Here is a 17066-nt window from a genome sequence, read left to right as displayed (position 1 = left end):
ATACTTCCGAATTGCCATGTATCTGCTGTTTTCCTTGTCATATCTTTCTCTCATTCTTCCTGGTTCTCCTTTGAGCAGTGGCATTAGTGTTACTAGACTCATTCATTCACATATTGGGGAAAAAATAAAAAAATAAAAATATATAATATGTGGAGTTGTGCATGGAGCATATGTACAAGTATTTGGTATGGAGGATACCAAATACATACATATATATATATATATATATATATATATATATATATATAAAACATATCTATATATATATATGATATATATATAGAAACAACTTAGTTGTAAATTATCTCATAACATTTGAAAAAGAAACACCTTAGTTGTAAATTAACTACTTAAATTATCACCCAGTATAAATGCCTTTAATTTGTTCTGTAGTTTCAAAACAACTTAGAGTTTGCATGCCCAGTACTTCTGAAGCCATAGATTCTAACTTCTAAATACTTGGTTGCCTCCTGTAGAAATAATGAATCTTCAACAATCACTGATTATAAGAGGTCACAACATATATAGTCAATAAAAACAGCCGTAATACTTAACCTGAACTATTTTAATAATAGCTTTCATTTTTTTCCCTTTATTTTTATTTTGTTTTTTACTTTTTTATTTTTAACTAAGGTTTATTGGGGTGACAATTGTTAGTAAAGTTACATAGATTTCAGGTGTACAGTAGAAAGCTTTAGTTTTAAGGCTTAAAAGCTCAAAATGCATTTATAATAACTGATTATGTAAGATTCTAATCATTAAAATGAGAATTTATTTTCTTAAAATTAATAATTCTTTTAAGCATTTAAAAGGAAAAATATGAAAGAACTCATGTGAATGTATAGGATATAACTAAAATTCCAGTGGTTGGCCCATGAAATTACAAAGCCATATGTGCATACTTTTAATTTTCAAGATTTTTTTAAAAAAAACTTTTGTGAATAACATGTAGAGAAAATATGGATAGATAGGCATCTCTGTCTTTTAAATTATTTGATGAAATAGATGATAAGAAACACAATGTTAATTCATGGTAACATTTATTACAGTCCTTCTTCCAGTATTAGCATAATAATAGGTATTAGTGATTTACATAATTGGAGCGATAACACAAATACAAAATTATGTGCACATACACATACACACTCCTGTGCTTCACTCACAACTAAATGTTATGAGATATTATGCTGTATATTCCATTATATCTGAAGTCAGATGTTAGAGGCAGCATTTTTTTTTATTATCTTCTTCAATGAGTCAGTTATGAATAGAGGGATTAACTTTGCTTATGACTAAATAGAATTTTGGACCTGCAAAATAAGTACAATGATTTAAAGTGACTTTAGAATAGAGAAGTAATCTGTTGAAAGTATTTCTGATTTGAATAGTAACAAAACAAACGATAGGGTTATGAGATTAGGAATGAATGAACATTAGGTCATTTCCTTTTTTTTTTTTCACTGTTAACAATGCTGAAAGAACATTTTTTGTAAGTCTCCTCATAAACCCATGTGATAATACCTAGAGGTATAATTGCTGATTCATTAGAGTAGTCACATCTTTATTGTGTATTGTAAATTACATTCCACCCGCAACAAGAAGTGACATGAATTTATTATCTTAATTTGCATATCCCTGGTTAAACAGATTTTCATATTTGTAGGCCATTCAGATTTTTCCTTCTATGAGTTCCCTCTTCAAATGCCTTGCCCAATTTCTATTGTATTGTTTCCTTTCTTTTACTGATTAATATGAATTCTCTGTATATTCTAGATTTTAGCAGTTATATGCATCTAAAATATAAGTCCACAATTCCTTATCCAAAACCTCATCGTTGACTTTACAGGAAACTAATGAAAATGTTCACTTAGCTGGAGTGGTAGAAAGTATAGCAAGTTACAAGAGTATGAAAATTGAGTATGGCAGGCTAGATGAAGACCTGACACCCAAGATGAACATTTTGTGTGAACAAAAGAAGGGCTTTTGTTTCTTCAGACGTACTTTGGTTCCTTGATTTCAGAAGCCCTTATGTTTACTTCGTTTTCTATACCTGTTGAAGGGAAAGCTATTCAGAAGAGGAACATCAGATGTTTTTGTTGCTGATTTCTTTTAAAAACAAGTTTAATTCAGTACGCATTTGATTGCTTGAGTTTACAAATTATAGAAGAATTTAAAGAGTTGTTTAGATAATGACTATAATTTTGGTACAGCACTTAATAGTAAGAAACAAAGCATCTTTAATTTTTTTTAATTGTGTGTCAATCATGAAGTCAGAACTGAATTGCTCTTTTCTTTGTTTTTAATGAAAATTACCCTAACTGCTGTTGTATATTTAAAAGAGAAACTTCTAGTGTTTAATAATACGTTGTTAAATAAATACTCTCTCTCAAGACTTCAAGTACTATGTCCAGTTACGACATGCATAATGACTTAGAGTTCTGCTATATTGATTTAAAATAATGCAAATATTACTGGCCAGGGTGAATGTGCAAAGTTAGAAAAAGATGATTCAGTGACATGGTAAAATCACTTCCGGTTCTGGATGCCTCTCTACTTCGTAGACTCCACTGTGTTTCTTAATCCCTTTGGGATATTGAATTCAATCAGCCAGAACCTGAAACATGCCATTATGGTTAGAGTTCATCAGAACCACATTCAAATATGGTTTAATAGCAACTGCGTGCATAGTAGTTCATCTGAAAAAACAAACAAAAAAATAACAAAAACATATAAACAGATGGCATTGCAAACAATGTTCCACCAAGGAAGAGGATAGAAAAGTATATTAAGTTGTACTGTTTCACGTACACTGCTAAGGTAGACCATGAGAAGACAGCCATTCTTTCATTTGTTCATTCATATGTTCAATAATTCAGTGGTTCTCAACCAGGAGTGATTTTAGTCTCCAGGGGAATTTATCAATGTCTGAAGATATTTTTGGTTGTCACACCTGAGGGAGGAGGAAGTGCTGCTGGCATCTTGTGAATAGTGACCAGGGATGCTGCAAAACATCCTACAAAACACAGAGTAGCCCCCTACAACAAAGAATTATCCATACAAAAATGTCAGGAGTGCTGAGGTTGATTTATACTAAAATTACACGTTAGCCATAAGTACTTTGTTCTGGTTCTAAACCCTGTGGTGCATCAAATAAAATCTAATTGTTTATATCTATTTTACTTAAACAAATCCACAGAGCCTATAGTGTATTAATTAAGTACAGAGGGTGCCAAAAAATGTACACACATTTTAAGAAAGGAAACCTGTATTAAAATTGTAATACTCAGTATATACCGATAACAAAAGATGAATACAAGTCACGTTTGACTTCTGCAATGACAAGAGGTGCTCAAAGTGGTTACCATCAGTGTCCAGACACTTCTGATTACAGCGAACTGCTGCTTGAGCAACATTGACCAATGCGTCCACTTGTATACATTTTTTTGGCACCCCAGGTATATAAGATCTGCATCAGACAGACCAGGGTTCAAATCTCACATCCACCACTAAATAGCTCACTCTGACCTCTCATGACTCTAATTTTTTGGGTTGCTTTTTTTTTTAATCTGAAAAATAATAATAGTGTCTGCTGTAAGGCTCTGCAATAGAGATTTAGATTAATTAAGATTTATGTTAAGTGTATAGCAGAATGTTTATACTTAGTAAGTTCTCAATAAATGGTAGCAGTTAGCATTAGCTTTGCATATATTACTTGATCTTGACCTATGAATATCCTGGACACATACCATATTTCATTGTTTCTAAGATACCATTGATTGATTAGAATATGCATCATTATTTTATCTGTCACTAAGAAAAAAGTGCTGCCAATTAGATTCTGACACACCATCATTTATAAAATGTGTCCCAGTTTCAGAGCAGTTAATCTGTGGAAATAAAGTGTGGGCCTTAGAAATCATTGTAAAGCCCATCAGTGAGCCTTCTTTTCTTAGGTGCAAGTGAACAAGACTGCCATTCACCACATTCAGCATCACGTTCCCTTAGAAGAATCCAGGAATAGAAAAACAGCTTCCCAGGAAGGCAGGATCAGGCATCTCTCTTCAGTGTGATTTGAAGTCACAGCAGTCTGTGCAGCACTCACAGAGCCATCCAAGAGCTATTCTCTGCAGCCCCTGCCCACTCCCAGATGACAGCTCAGATGCAAAGGAAGGAGACTCATATAGAGGTGGTGGGTCAACCCTGGCCTGGAAACCTCATGCACCCCAGGAGCCAGTGTCTTATAGGTAGAGTTTCCAAGATCCATGAAAGGTGCATGCTCAGCTATAAGAGTTACTATACTCAAGGGCTCTCCAAAATTGTGACTTGCCATTAAACATTTGTAGTTTATCTGTAGAACTCCTAAACCAGGTGTAATTTACCAATCTGTCTTTTTTTTTTTTTTTTTTTTTTTTTTTTTTTTTTTTTTTTTTTGCACAAGCAATGTTGCCTACTAACACTTTTGACATACCAACTTTATCAGTTTTCCTGGGAGGATGCAGCTAGAAGTTTCTTCGAAAGTCAGAGTCTCATGCAGAGGGGCAAAATAAGTTGTTAACCCTTTATCCACAACATTTGTCATTTTCATTCATTTTATAATTAAAGATAATGAAACTCAGAAAATTTCAGTGACTTGTCCAAAGTCAAGAATTAATAAACCTAGAACCCAGATATTGTATCCCTAATTGGATTACTTCCAATAACACTGTAATACACTAAAGCAGGAGTCAGCAAACTAGTCCAAGGGCCAAATTCTGTCCACTACCTGTTTTTGTAAATAAGATAGTATTGGAACACAACCACTCTCATTTGTTTACATATTTATTGCCCATGGTTGCTTTCACACTATAATGACAGAATTTAGGTATAACAAGAACTGTATGGCCCACAAAGCCTGAAATATGTACTGTCTGGTGTCATAGAAAATATTTATAGAGCCCTGCTCTAAAGTGCTGTGTTTCCCCAAAAATAACACCTAACTGGCAAATAAGCCCTAGCATGATTTTTCAGGATGACATCACCTGAACATAAGCCCTAATGTATCTTTTGGAGCAAAAATTAATATAAGACCCAGTCTTATTTTCGAGGAAACACAGTATAACTGTAAGTTGTTTGAGTATGTCTATGAGTCTGTATAAAGGGATAAAAGCCAAAATAGGTTGGTTTCTCATGTTTTATCTGTAACAAATAACGACCCATATAATTTCTCTGTGTACCTGAAGGGTTTTTTTTTTTGTTTTTTTTTTAAATTAAAGTTTATTGGGATGACAATGGTTAGTAAAGTTACATAGGTTTCAGGTGTACAATTCTGTAACACATCATCTATATGTCACATTGTGTGTTCACCACCCAGAGTCAGTTCTCCTTCCATCACCATATATTTGACCCCATTTACCCTCATCTACCACCCCCCACCCCCCGTACCCTCTGGTAACCACTAAACTATTGTCTGTGTCTATGAGTTTTTGTTTCTCATTTGTTTGTCTTGTTCTTTTGTTGTTTTTGGTTTATATACCACATATCAGTGAAATCACATGGTTCTCTGCTTTTTCTGTCTGACTTATTTCGCTTAGCATTATAATCTCAAGATCCATCCATGTTGTTGGGAATACAGATTGGTGCAGCCTGAAGGTTTTTAGAGCCACAAATCTCAAACTTAACCATTTCTCTAGATCAGACGTGGGCTAGCTTTTTCTGTAAATGGACAGATAGCAAAGGTTTTAGAATGTATTTTAGGATTTATGGGCCATATGATTTCTGTTGCAAGTAATCAAGTCATGCCAGAATTAGAACTTAGATAGCCAGGCTCAAGAGCCCACACTCTTCACCACTAAGGACTTAGGAACGTAGTGAAAGCACCAGTTTCAACAAATGACTCTTCTTTTTCTTTTTTCTTTTTAAAGATTATTTTCTTAAAAAAAAACAAAAAAAACTTGTATTTATTTTAAGTGTGTTTTTCCAGGACCCATCAATTCTAAGTCAAGTAATTGTTTCAGTCCAGTTGTGGAGGGCGCAGCTCACAGTGGCCCATGTGGGGATCGAACAGGCAACCTTGTTACCATGTTTCTCCAAAAATAAGACCTAGGCGGACAATCAGCTCTAATGCGTCTTTTGGAGCAAAAATAAGACCGGGTCATATTAATTTTTGCTCCAAAAGACGTATTAGAGCTGATTGTCCAGCTAGGTCTTATTTTCGGGGAAACACGGTAAGAGCACCATGCTCTAACCAACTGAGCTAACCGGCTGCCCCCACAAATGACTCTTCTTAAAGCAGTGTCCTTTGTTGCTATTAAACCAGATCAGAGATTTAGTCCTCATTTTAAGAACTGTACGTGTAAAGGTTTTCAGAGTAAGTGCATCAGGTTACCACGAACAAGTACTTCCCTCAGAGCAATGTATATTTAACTAACTCCCTTGGGAATCTGCTCATTATTATCTGTTCTCTGCATTCCTTCAGTCTAATCTTAACACAGCAGCCAGAACGATGTGTTAAAAAATAAGTCAGCTCACATCTCTTCTCTGCTGATAACCTTCCTATGGTTCTTAATCTTACTCAGTATCAGCTAAAGTCCTCACACAGCTGCCCTGCAGGACCTACCCTCCCCAAACTCTCTGATTTGCTTCCTGCTACTCTCCCCTTGCTCACTGGCTTGCATTCACCCTGGTTTTCTTATTTTTTTATTGTATTTGCCAGACACACTCCTGCCCCAGGGCCTTTGCACTTGCTGTTTCCTCTCCATGGATTGTTCTTCCCTGCTGTTGCTACTTGATTAATTCCCTCACTTCCTCCTAATCTTTATTCAAATGCCACCTTCTCAGTGAGACTTTCCCTGCAGGCACTTCCTCAAATGTCCTTCTCCCATCTTCACTTACCCCACACATATCTCTCCCATCTCTACCTGATGCTTGATTTCTTTTTTCTCTTTAGCACTTTTCACCCTCTGATGTACCATAATTTCTATTTCATTGCCCATTGTCCCCATTAGAGTGTAAACTTCACACGAACAGGAAAATTTTGTCTGTTTTGTTCACAGTTGTATGTCCAGTACCTAAACAGTATTTAGAACATAATATGTGCCCTTATATTCAGTAAATATTTACTGAACGAATTAACATGTTGGGGGTTTGGGGATAAGATTTTGTTTACCAAAAGAATTCGGCCAAGGGGCGGCCCGATGGCTCAGTTGGTTAGAGCGCGAGCTCTCAACAACAAGGTTGCCAGTTCAATTCCCACATGGGATGGTGGGCTGTGCCCTCTGCAACTAAAGATTGAAAATGGCGACTGGACTTGGAGCTGAGCTTCGCCTTCCACAACTAGATCGAAGGACAATGACTTGACTTGGAGCTGATGGGCCCTGGAGAAACACACTGTTCCCCAATATTCCCCAATAAAAAATTTGGAAAAAAAAGAATTCTGCCAAAAAGACTTTGAAACTCCTTCTGTGTGAGTTGAGGGCTTCTGAGAGTGGCTTCTGGCTGTCAGTCGTGATGATCTTGATGGTCACACCTATCTCCACTCTTTTATTGTCCTTGAACATTTTAAGTATGTACCTTGGTAGGTTATATCTTTTTGGTTTTATAACATTTAGCACTTTAAAAAATCAATACTGCATTATACTTTGTATATTTGAGCAGATTATTTTTGAAATCCATAAATCTCTAAATCAGGGGAAAAAGCCTCCCTTTGGTGAGCTGCCCTTGATTAGCTCAGAATGGAAAGAGAGAACCTGTCATTCTTTGTCAATCAACTTGGCATGTACTTAACGGCATGCAGTTATAGTGAAGGAAAGCTGCGTTGCTGTGGTCTAGCAAACCTAATTGTAGATAAATAAAAGAACAGTCACCCAGCATGAGGGAAAAGAGAAAGAAACTCAACTGCACAATGTTGTGTTTTTCCATCCATCAGCCTTCATTTGTCAGAGTCGGCCTGACAATCTAAGACAGAGAAGTCAGGCTCTAACACAAATTGATTCCATTTCATTTTTCGTTTCTTGCTACCCTTTTTAGCAAACAGTTTGTATGTGGAATGAGAGATGGTGCACTCAATAAATGTGACCAGGGCACATTTATTTTAAAGGCTTACTTTGTTTTTGTCATCCCAGAAAGCCATATGTTTTTGGTTTGTTTGATTGTTTGTCTCACTGTAATGCTATAATCGTCAGTACTTGCTGCAGTAACAAACAACCCCCAAATCTCAGTGATTTATAAAACAAACATGTATTATTCAGTCATGTGTCTGCAGATCAGCTGCAGCTTTCTCCATACTATCGGTCACGTTCATGTTTTTTCATTCTATACTGTGGATCTGCTCCAAATGTCTTCTCATTCTAGAACTCAGGCTGAAAGAGCAGTTCCTATATAGTATATTATCCTCTCATTGTGGACGACAGGGAGATACTAGCAAATCTTGAATTGCCATTAAAGACCCTGCTCAGAACTGTCATACAGTTACTTCTGCCCACATTCCATTGATCAAAATGAAGAAAATGTTCAAGCCCAAAGTCAATGGTGAGGAAAGTGTGTTCTTTCACACGGCAGCCATATTCACGAAGTCAGAATATAATAATGAACTATTAAATAATCACAGAACACAAATATCTTAGAATTTTATTGATTCTAAAATGCATTTTTTCTTTACTTTTAAACATCTCTGAAATTGAGATATATCCCACAATAGTGTCTACAAAGTCTAATAGCTTTTATTTTCAACTTTCTTAGTAGTTCATAAAATATAGTGGTTCTTACAATCTGTGATACCTTAGATTTGGTGGAAAAACTATTGATTGTGGTTGTTGACAAAGTAGTCGACTGGTAGGAAATACTCTTTATAAATAGGAAAAAATAGGTAATGGGCACTTATGTTTGTTAAGGAAAAAGTTGTCATTTTTATCTTGAATTTGTTTTCAGTAGCAGCATATTTACCTCATTCAGTGATGAATCGAAAACCATGCATTAATAGTAAATCTTATATCTATCTATCTATTCATATAATCATATATATCCATTTTTAGACCATCAATTAGAATATGAAGTGTCATTCTTTTGTTTAAAACTCTTTTGTAGCTTCTCCACGAAGGTCCTGAGGGTGGTATAAAAGTTCCTTTTCCCTCTGGTTCTTGCCTTGTCCTCCTGCACCATTTCTTCTCATTCCCCCACATGAGATCTCCATGCTGCCTCTGGTTTCTATCTTCCATAATCCAGATTTGGTCTTGCAATACTTTCTATCATCGATCCCATTGTCAACCCGACGAATGATCTGCTTCTGTTCTAAGCCTTTGCTTAAGACTTTCTTCCCCCATGAGGCTTGTTCCTACCCCCTGTTGTCCCTCAAACACAGAACTGATCAGTTCCGTCTCTGTGCCCCATTGTACATTGCACCTTGCTGGTCAGTGTACCTGGTGCACTCTAAGTTTAATATGTGATTGTTGAAGGGACTGCCTTAGGCCTCATAGTATTTGCAATTCCTAGCCAAGATTTTGAAATATAGTAAATACTCAATAAATGTTTGTCAAATGAATAAGTGAATGAATGAATGAATGAATGTTGTAACATACATCAAAAGGCAGTTTATATCTTCCTTGTATTGTGATGTATATATACATACATATATACATATATATTCATATAGTCTAAGATTAGCAATAGGTAAAATGATGGAAATGTAAATAAATTTAAAATAAAGAAGGAAAACAAGGCAAAATGTATCTCTGTTATACTATCCTTATGAACATCAAATTTATAGTTTAAAAAACACATGCACACCATCAACCTAATATTTAATTAGAAATATTTAATGAATCAATTCTTAGAAAATGCAAGTATATATTAATTTGCATATGAATTGCCACTTTCACCCTCAAAGGTGTTGTTTAGTCTGTTTTCATCACTAAACATTGCTTCATTGCTTGTCAGACCAGCAACTCCCCAATATTAGTAATACTGTTTAATAAGAAATAAGTAAGACTAAAGGTGATTAGAGAGTTACTCCATTTCAAAAACCTATCAGGATTGCATTTAAAAATACACCATGATAGTCTTCTAGTGAATATCAAGAAAAGTTTACTTCCTATTACATAATTAATACGAAGATTTTTTTTAAAATCATGCATGAGATTGTAGTGAACTATCAATACTATGATGAAAATGAAACTCTGGTCACATTATAAGGGTCTTAACTCTTGGTGCACAATCTTATATTGCAAGGGATATATTAATAATAAGACAGAAAAAAAACCTACATGGAAATGTTCTATTATTAGAAGTGAGTTTTTTTGTTGAATTTCCATGAAGACTTTCTTGTGTGAATGTTCTTTGAAGTTGAACAATTTCTACTTACAAAAACTAGCCACTATAATTAGCTATGTTTCCATTTCAATAGTGACCTCCTTCACTTTATCTTAAATCATATAAAGATGTGAGGCCATTTGTGAGGTAAAAGATTTACTCAGAACAATTCTCTGACATGTATATCATCAGTTTGACAATCATAAACCCACCAAAAGACACCCTTGGAGCATTTTAAAGGCAATGTAAGAATTTATTTCCTTTTCTGTGGGAAGAGATAGGATTTTTCTCTCAATTATACCCTGGGAGGATATTTAGAGTGTATTGGAGTTAAAAAGGATAAAAAATTAACATAATGTTAAGAAATATGACTGCCAATTTTAGCACGTGCACACATACACACGCTGCACAGTAGAGTAAGGGATGAAGAGGAGGTTTAGTGGCCCACACTTCTTAATTATAATCTCAACTCTGACACTTGCAAGCTATGTCGTCTTGGACAAGCTGACCTAATATCCCTCATACCCTTTTTGTAGGAATGTGTGAGGAAAAAAATGTATGAAACAGATTGAGAATCACCTGAGGTCTAGCTGAACAGAAGTCCTACAACTAAGGACATACAGAAGAAGCCACGTGGAGTCTGAGAAGAGGGGCAGAGATATAGAACAGCCTGGTCCCACACCCACATATAACTGTTAAAAATCAGGAGGGATATCTTGGCTGTGAAGGTACCTTCTGAAGAGCAAGGGGACCCAGCCCCACACCAGCCTCCACACCCACGATTCCAGTGCCAGGAAGAGAAGTTCCTATAACTTCTGATTGTGAAAACCAGTGGAGATTATGGCTGAGTAAGATGGAGGGTGGATGCAGTTCCAGGCATTCCTCTTCGAGGGCTTGCTCATGGACTTGCTTGTTGATGGATTCGCTCTGAACTCCTGCACTGGGGCAGCAGCTTGAAAGGTGCCAGGGACATATGGGGAAGAATTGAGTTGTTTGGCTACAGAATGAGGACTAGACGGGCAGCTTTCACCTAGACAGAAGTGTTGGTAGAAGCCATTGTCCCTTTGTTGAGCCTTCCCCACACCAAGCATGCAAACACAGGCAGGTGCAATATCTGAATCTCTATCAACCTAGCTGACATCGTTCACCCTGGTGATTCCCTGAAACTTCACCACTCCCAACTTGTAGGTCCACCCAAGCTGCTTCCAATGACTTTTCCATATAAATGACCTAACTTGGTTCATGCTGTAGACTTTCTTAAAATCAAACTCTAAACAAGTAGCATCTGCCCTCAGTGTGCCCTGTACCTCTTGCTAAATAGGCCCAAGCCAGGCACTAGTGGCAGCAAGACTCGCTTCCCAGCTTAGTCTCTCCTAGGTACCTCCAAGCCCAAGGCAAGTGGCGGGCATCTGTGGATTGCTTTGTGGCTCATTCTAGGTGTCGTTGGGAGGGCACAGGCTGCAGCTACACGTGGCCTATGGCAGGACCCTCCCAGGAGGCCATGGGGCTAGTAAACCTGCCCAGCCAGAGCAGTTCCCAGATGCCTCCATGGACCACACCCCCAAAGGGCAGACTGGGCAGATACCAGAGTCCTGCTAAAGTGAATCCTGATCTGTAGGATCAGCCCCTGCACAACAGCTCCTCCACTGTAGTCATGGCCAGTCCTCACAATCAGTCAGCCCGAGGGTCAGACCCTCCCATTGACATCCAAACAGAAACCAAGGCTCAACTACAACAGAAGGACACACACAACTCACCGAAGGCACACACCTGCAGTACCTAGCTCAGGTGGCAAGGGAGACTGCACCACTGGGTCTCACAGCACACCTACTACATAAGGCCACTCTACTAAGACCAGGAGACATAGCAACTCTATTTAATATATAGAAAAAACACAGAGAGGCAGACAAAATGAGGAGACAAACATGTCCCAAAGAAAACAACAGGTCAAAGTTCCAGAAAAAGAACTACAAATGGAGTCAAGCAACCTGTCAGATGCAGAGTTCAAAACATTGATTATAAGGATGCTCAGTGATCTCAGTGAGAACTTCAATATAGAGATAGTAAATATAAAAATGGAGATAGAAAACAAAAAAAAGTCAGAAATGAAGACTACAATAACTAAAATAAAGAATACATTAAAGGGAATCAACAGTAGTTTGGGTGAGGCAGAGTATCGAATCAGCAGCTTAGAAGATAAGATAGCAGAAAACACCCAATCAGAAGAGCAAAAAGCAGAAACAATCCAAAATAATAAGGATAGTTTAAGGGGCCTCTGGAACAACATCAAGCATACCAACATTTGCTTCATAGGGGTACCAGAAGGAGAAGAGAGAGAGCAAGGAATTGAAAACCTATTTGAAGAAATAATGACAGAAAACTTCCCTAACCTGGTGAAGGAAATAGGTATACAAGACCAGGAAGCACAGAGAGTCCCAAACAAGATGAACTAAAAGAGGCCTACACCAAGACACATCATAATTAAAATGCCAAAGTTCATAGACAAAGAGAGAATCTTAAAAGCAACAAGAGAAAAGCAGTTAGTTACCTACAAGGGAGCTCCCATAAAACTGTTAGCTGATTTCTCAACAGAAACTTTATAAACTAGAAGGGATTAGCATGAAATATTCAAAGTTGTGAAAAGAATGGACCTACAACCAAGATTACTCTACCCAGCAAAGCTATCATTTAGAATTGAAGGACAGATAAAGAACTTCCAAAAAAAGAAAAGCTGAAGGAGTTTATCACCACCAAACCAGTATTACAAGAAATGTTAAAGGACCTTATTTAAGAAGAAGAAAAAAAGATAAAAAATAAGAATAATAAAATGGCAATAACTACATATGGTAATCTGTCGCCAATTACTTTAAATAAATAGATTAAATGCTCCTATCAAAAGACATAGGGTGACTGAATAGATAAGAAAACAAGACCCTTACGTATGCTTCCTACAAGAGAATCACTTCCTATTGAAAGACTGAAAGTAAAGGGATGGAAAAAAATACTTTATGAAAATGGAAACAAACAAGCAAAAAGCTTGGGTAGTGATACTTATACCAGACAAAATAGACTTTAAAACCAAAGCGATAGCAAGAAACAAGGATCCAGTAATTCCACTTCTTGGTTTTTATCTGAACAAACCCAAAACACAACTTTGAAGGGACATGTGCATCCATATGTTCATTGCAGCATTATTTACAAAGGCCAAGATATGTAGTCAACCTGGGTGTCCATCAATGGATGAATTGATAAAGAAGAGGTGGTACATATATACAATGGAATATTACTCGGCCATAAAAAATAATGAAATCTTGCCATCTGCAACAACATGGATGGACCTCGGGGGTACTGTGCTGAGTGGAGTAAGTCAGACAGAGAAAGACGAATGCCATACACATATGATTTTACTTATACGTGGACTATAAAGAACAAAATAAGTGAACAAACAAAACAGAAACAGACACAGGTAAAGAGAACATTTTGAGAGTTGCCATATGGGAGGGGGTTTGTGGGGAATGGGTGAAAAAGGGGAAAGGATTAAGAAGTGAAAATTGGTAGCTAAATAGTCACAGGGATGTAAAGTACAGAATGAGGAATATAGTCAATAATATTGTTATAACAGTGTACAGTGTCAGATGGGTATTAGATTTATAGGGTGATCACTTCATAAGTTACATAAATGTCTAATCACTATGTTGTACACCTGAAACTAATATAATGTTGTATGTCAACTGTAATTGAAAAATTAAAAAAAAATTTAAAAGGTGAAATTTAAATTTAAAAACTGTATGCAACACAGTGTTTGACACATAGTACACTTTTAGCAGCTCTCGCTAGTTAATATTACTATAGCAGTTAATATCATTATAGCAGTGTGTTGTCATGTTTAGCACACCTAAGGACTTCAGCAGCATTTTCTCATCTTCGCACAGACATGGGGCTTGGCTGGGCGTTTTTGTTTGTTTTGCTTTGCTTTTCAATTTTTCCACATTATGTTTCAATTGCATAGAGGGATATCAAAATATTAAGATTGATTTCATGCATGATTCCATTTTTCAGGATGATTATCAGCTTCTTATAGTGTATTTTTTCATAGTAATTTAAGAAAAATGTACTAAAGGATATTTAAGTGAATTTAATTGGATATACTACAGTTGACCCTTCAAGCAATAATATTTGATCCTGAATACTGACCTATCTTTTAACTAATGAATTCACACTGCAAATAAGTGTGAGGTAAATTATAGAAATTTATCTTCAAAATGGTCTTTCTAAAGTAATTTTTCAAAGGTGCATATAATTAGAGATCTAGTTCACTAAAAAAGTGCCAAGGAGAAGTAACCGCGAAGAATTTAGAGATGAACCTGGTTTCTCTCCCCCATCGCTTTCTTTCTGTACGACCAAGTGTAAATCTCATCCAATACTTAAACTCTTCATTATCTCATTGTAGCATGAAGAGATGACAATCACGGTGATGGAAGGACATACTAATAGGAAACATTTATATAAAGGGAAACATTGTGACTTTCTAATGCTCATTTGTCAGAGGACTAAATCTAGGGCAAATTGGGTGGCCTGAAGGAATATTTCACTTTCTGCAGGTGCAAAACATGGACATATCACATGGCATGCCACCTTTTCCTCAGTCCATCTAGCAAACACCTGCTTAGAACTCAGAGCTCTAATATCTGGGCTGCCCTAATGTCAGCCATGTTGTTTGCCAATGAAAATTTCATGAATTAAGATCTTTGTGTTCATTTTGTAAGGGGATTCCTTGTAATATCAAATGCAGTCTCCTAACCCTGTCTATGTGCCAGTGCCTTCTGAGTAGTAGCACCAACTCTTTGTGATCTTTGGAACTATGTGTCTTCAATTGAAGACTAGGGACAGGGAAAGAGAGGTGTTAGTGTTAATCATCTGGCTGCATACCTGAAACGTTGGTAAAATTATTGACTGTTTGTGGTCATTTTCTGAAGATACAGAATTTACACTGGGTACACTTACAAACAATTTTAAAGGAAGAAAGAAATACCCAACCCTCACAAAGTGCACTCTGAATTTGCCCTTGTTAACGTTTTGCAAGATTTTTTAAATCACTTTTAGAATTCTTTATCATAGCAAATGAATTAATACTTATAATTTTAGGTTTGTTTCTTTCATAATTTTTGTCCCTGAAGTTGGTGAGTGAGTGTGTGTGTGTGTGTGTGTGTGCGTGTGTGTGTGTGTGTGTTGCACACATACCCAGTAAGGCACAGGGTTAGTCTTATGGACTTAATGTCATGGACACTTTTAACCAAAGTGCCTACGTCCCACTGGTATTTATGATAAGAACTGAAGAAATAATGGCTCTCATGAGTTTATGCTGAGCACCCATAAGTTGCAAGATACCCCGCTGTGTCATATATGATTATAGTAGTTTGGGTTCAGAGGACTCCCAGCTCCGATGGGCTGAGAGAGAACAGATACAAACACAGTATATAAAGGAAACAGTGACATAAAGACACGTACACACAGCAGTGCTGGGAGGCTACAGGATAGGAGAGGGAGGAAGAGAGAGATGGATTAATCAGGAGTTGCTATCTGGGGAAGATTGCCCAGACTCTGACTGACGCCTGACATTGATTAATCGATACTCTATCCTAGTGTTTAACAAGTGTTCCATCCAGAAAGTCTTCTGTAATATTTAACTTCACTTCCTTCAGCTTCAATGTATGCACATTTCTTTTGTTCTGTCTTCAAGAGAGCTAGACAGCAGCCAGTAACAAAGCACTTTATAGTCACATATCTAAACAAGGTTTTTTTCTGTTTCTTTTTGTTTTGTTTTGTCATACTTCAGTCCTTTCTAACTAAGGAAAAACAAATGTTTAAGTTTCTTAAATGATTTTATCATTTCTCGGGTTTATTTGCACTGCTTAATCGTTAATAAGCCTTGATACTGTGCTTTAAGTGTTTGCTCTTTGGAAAGAAACTTAATAATTTTGACAATGATGTGGAAAGAATTATTTGCTTTCTATTTCAAAACAAAATTTTGGATCCAAAGCCCCAAAGAAAATCCTGTTAAATAAGAACTTTGTAAAGTGAAATGAACATTAGGATTACTGAGATTATTGATGCTAACAATAGTATTTATCCATGTTACTCCAATTCATGAATCATACTTTTCATTATGGCATTTTACTTTTTTGACAAATAGAAAGTTAATGTCTGTTTTGCTATATACCTAGTAGTATTTCAAAATAATTTTAGAAGATTTTGGATACATTTTTAAAACTTTAGTGTGTTTCACAAAGACTTGTATTTCTTTTCTCTGAATTAAAAGCTGCTTGTTTGTGCCCCTATGTACCCTGCAGAAATTGATCAGCTATACATGTGGAGTCTCCAAGGATATAGTTAAATTTAGTAATTTTGTTGCTAACTGTGAAGTTAATGTGCACTGTATGTGTTCTTTTCCCCAGGAAACTGAAGTAGCAGTTCAAGCTAAACAGCCGGATGTGGAAGGGATTTTGTCTAAAGGGCAGCGTTTGTACAAGGAAAAACCAGCCACTCAGCCAGTGAAGGTAATGAAGCAACCTCTAGCAAAATCCATTACCTCATAATGGGTTATGCTTCCCCTGTTCTGTATTTGCCATTGACGTAGTCTATTTATAATCAATGAAATAACTTGTAAAGAAATTTGGCCATACTGCAATAGCAGAGGCAAAGCTGCCTTTTTGATCAACATATCCTATTTATATATTGTGATCTTAAGGCTATTAATGAGTCATTGCATTAACGGACTCATTTCT

The 17066-nt window shown here is 36.5% G+C and overlaps 1 protein-coding gene across 8 annotated transcripts in view; it reads left to right on the top strand.

Annotated features, from left to right (window-relative positions):
- The window catches only part of DMD (dystrophin), a 2122179-nt gene that overhangs the window by 1407578 nt on the left and 697535 nt on the right, over positions 1–17066 (top strand). For all 8 annotated transcript variants that reach the window (XM_074323910.2, XM_074323908.2, XM_074323912.2 and 5 more), the window contains one exon: positions 16737–16838. In XM_074323910.2, coding sequence (XP_074180011.2) covers positions 16737–16838 — 102 coding nt within the window. The remainder of the gene's footprint in view (positions 1–16736; positions 16839–17066) is intronic.

Source organism: Rhinolophus sinicus, chromosome 18 (genome assembly GCF_057876585.1).
Source record: "Rhinolophus sinicus isolate RSI-liver-muscle chromosome 18, RSI-T2T, whole genome shotgun sequence".
In the NCBI taxonomy this organism is placed as follows: domain Eukaryota; kingdom Metazoa; phylum Chordata; class Mammalia; order Chiroptera; family Rhinolophidae; genus Rhinolophus; species Rhinolophus sinicus.
The sequence above is the reverse complement of the archived record's forward strand: the minus strand, read 5'-3'. Positions and strand labels throughout refer to the sequence as shown.